Here is a 2,231-nt window from a genome sequence, read left to right as displayed (position 1 = left end):
CACACACACACACACACACACACACACACACACACACACACACACACACAGGATGAGTCAGTCTCTTTCTTTAGACAATCAATGAAATAAAATCGTTTCTCTTCGTGTTTATTTTTCCTACCATGGCTCTGATCCGAAGCCGTACCAGGCCAGCTGAAGGATCTGGAAGCCCAAACCCAACAGAACCGTGTTTTTGTTCCCCAGGTACCTCATCAGCAGAGTGAGGAAGAGCGTCTGAGAGGAAGAGGAGCAAGAATTACTGGAATAACTCGAGAAACATGGAGCTAATTCAGATTTTAGGGACAGCAGATGGTGTTGGTTTAAACATAAAACTCATAATTACTAAACCATAGCTAAAAACTAAAATTACCAAAACTGAAGCTAAAAGCTAAAACAAGCTAAAACAAGCTAAACCATAGCTAAAAGCTAAAATAAACTACAGTAAACCATGGCTATGATCTAAATTAGCTAAACTGCAGCTGAATGTTAAACTAAGTAAGACTATGGTCCAAAGCAAAATTTAGAAAAACAAAAGCTAAAGGCTAGACTTAGCAAAACCGTAGCTAAAAGCTAAAATTTGCTAAAATATAGCTTAGCTAGCATAAAATTAGCAAAAACATAGATAATACTTGCAAATACCAAAACTGAAGCTAAAAATCTAAAATTATCAAAACTGTAGCTGAATGCTAAATTAGGAAAACCAGAACTAAAAACTAAAATTACCTAAACTGAAGCTAAAACCTAAAACAAGCTAAACCATGGCTAAGACCGAAATTAGCAAAACTGCAGCTGAATGTTAAACTAAGCAAGACTTTGGTCCAAAGCAAAATTTAGAAAAACAAATGCTAAAGGCCAGACTTAGCAAAACCACAACTAAAAGTTAAAATTAGCTAAAATATAGCTTAGCTAGCATAAAATTAGCAAAAACATAGCTAACACCTACAAATAGCTAAACTGTAGCTTCGCTAAAATTAGCAAAACCATAGGTAATACTTGCCAATACCTAAACTGAAGCTAAAAATCTAAAATTAGCGAAACCATAGCTAAGATCTAAAATTAGCAAACTGTAGCTGAATGCTAAATTAGGAAATCTGTAACTAAAAACTACAATTACCTAAACTGAAGCTAAAAATCTAATCTAAAATTAGACTTTAGACTTAGAAATCAGCTAAAATATAGCTAATAGCTGAAATTAGCTAAACTATAGCTAGGCACTACAATGAGCAAAACTATAGTTCAAAAATAAACTGAGCAAAACAAAAGCTAAATGTGAAAATGAGCAGAACCATCACTAAGAAGCTATACTTATTAAATATTTATCTCAAACCAGCTAAAAGTCAACAATAATAAAACTAAAGCTAAAACCTAAGAGCAAAATCACAACTAAAGTTAAAAACTGGTAGACCTGTAGTTAAGCTAAAATGAGCAAAATTAGCTAAAAGCAAATGCTAAACATAATAAATATCAGCGAGTCGGCAGCTAAAATGAAGGTCAGAGGTCAGGTGTTTCTTACCTGAGCTATGATGGACAAAGTTCCAACGACTCCAATAAAAACAGCGATGGTTGTTGATGAGAAGTTTATCACCTGAAGAGTAAACAGAAACAACCCAAAGAGTAAACAAAACAACCTGAGGAGTAAACAAAAACAACAAACTTTAAACTGTCTGAATCCGGCTGCAGGACGACCTGTCCAACCCTGGACTCACCTGTCTCAGGTACAGGAAGAAGCTGGAGTACTGGCCCGCCTCCGGCAGGTAGGACAGGAAGACCGTGATACAGATCAGGAGGACCGTGGAGTCCTGGCCCACCTTCCTCAGAGACTGAGAGACACATGAGGGACATCAGTCAGAGACACAAACTACATTTTAGCTAGACTTTAACTACTTTTAGCAAGCCTTTAGCTAAATTTATCCATCCCAGACTTTATCTAATCTTTAGATACATTTACCTAGTCTTTAGCTATGTTTATCTGGTCTTTAGCTACGTTTATCCAATCTTTAGCTACATTTATCCAATTTTTAGCTATATTTATCCTGTCTTGAGCTACATTTATCCAGTCTTTAGCTACATTTATCCAGTCTTTAGCTATTCATCCAATCTTTAGCTACATTTATCCAGTCTTTAGCTACATTTATCCAGTCTTTAGCTACATTTATCCAGTCTTTAGCTACATTTATCCAATCTTTAGCTACATTTATCCAGTCTTTAGCTACATTTACCTAGTCTTTAGC

General features: G+C 35.6%; 1 protein-coding gene across 1 annotated transcript in view; it reads right to left on the bottom strand.

Annotated features, from left to right (window-relative positions):
* Positions 1–2,231, bottom strand: part of LOC106535541 (hippocampus abundant transcript 1 protein) — a gene marked incomplete at its 5' end in the record, with an annotated part of 13,193 nt that overhangs the window by 4,219 nt on the left and 6,743 nt on the right. Inside the window, 3 exon segments of the mRNA XM_014032578.1 lie at positions 122–234; positions 1,514–1,585; positions 1,707–1,820. Of these exon segments, the coding sequence (XP_013888032.1) occupies positions 122–234; positions 1,514–1,585; positions 1,707–1,820 (299 nt within the window).

This window comes from Austrofundulus limnaeus, unplaced genomic scaffold, assembly GCF_001266775.1.
Source record: "Austrofundulus limnaeus strain Quisiro unplaced genomic scaffold, Austrofundulus_limnaeus-1.0 Scaffold1484, whole genome shotgun sequence".
NCBI lineage: Eukaryota > Metazoa > Chordata > Actinopteri > Cyprinodontiformes > Rivulidae > Austrofundulus > Austrofundulus limnaeus.
The sequence above is the reverse complement of the archived record's forward strand: the minus strand, read 5'-3'. Positions and strand labels throughout refer to the sequence as shown.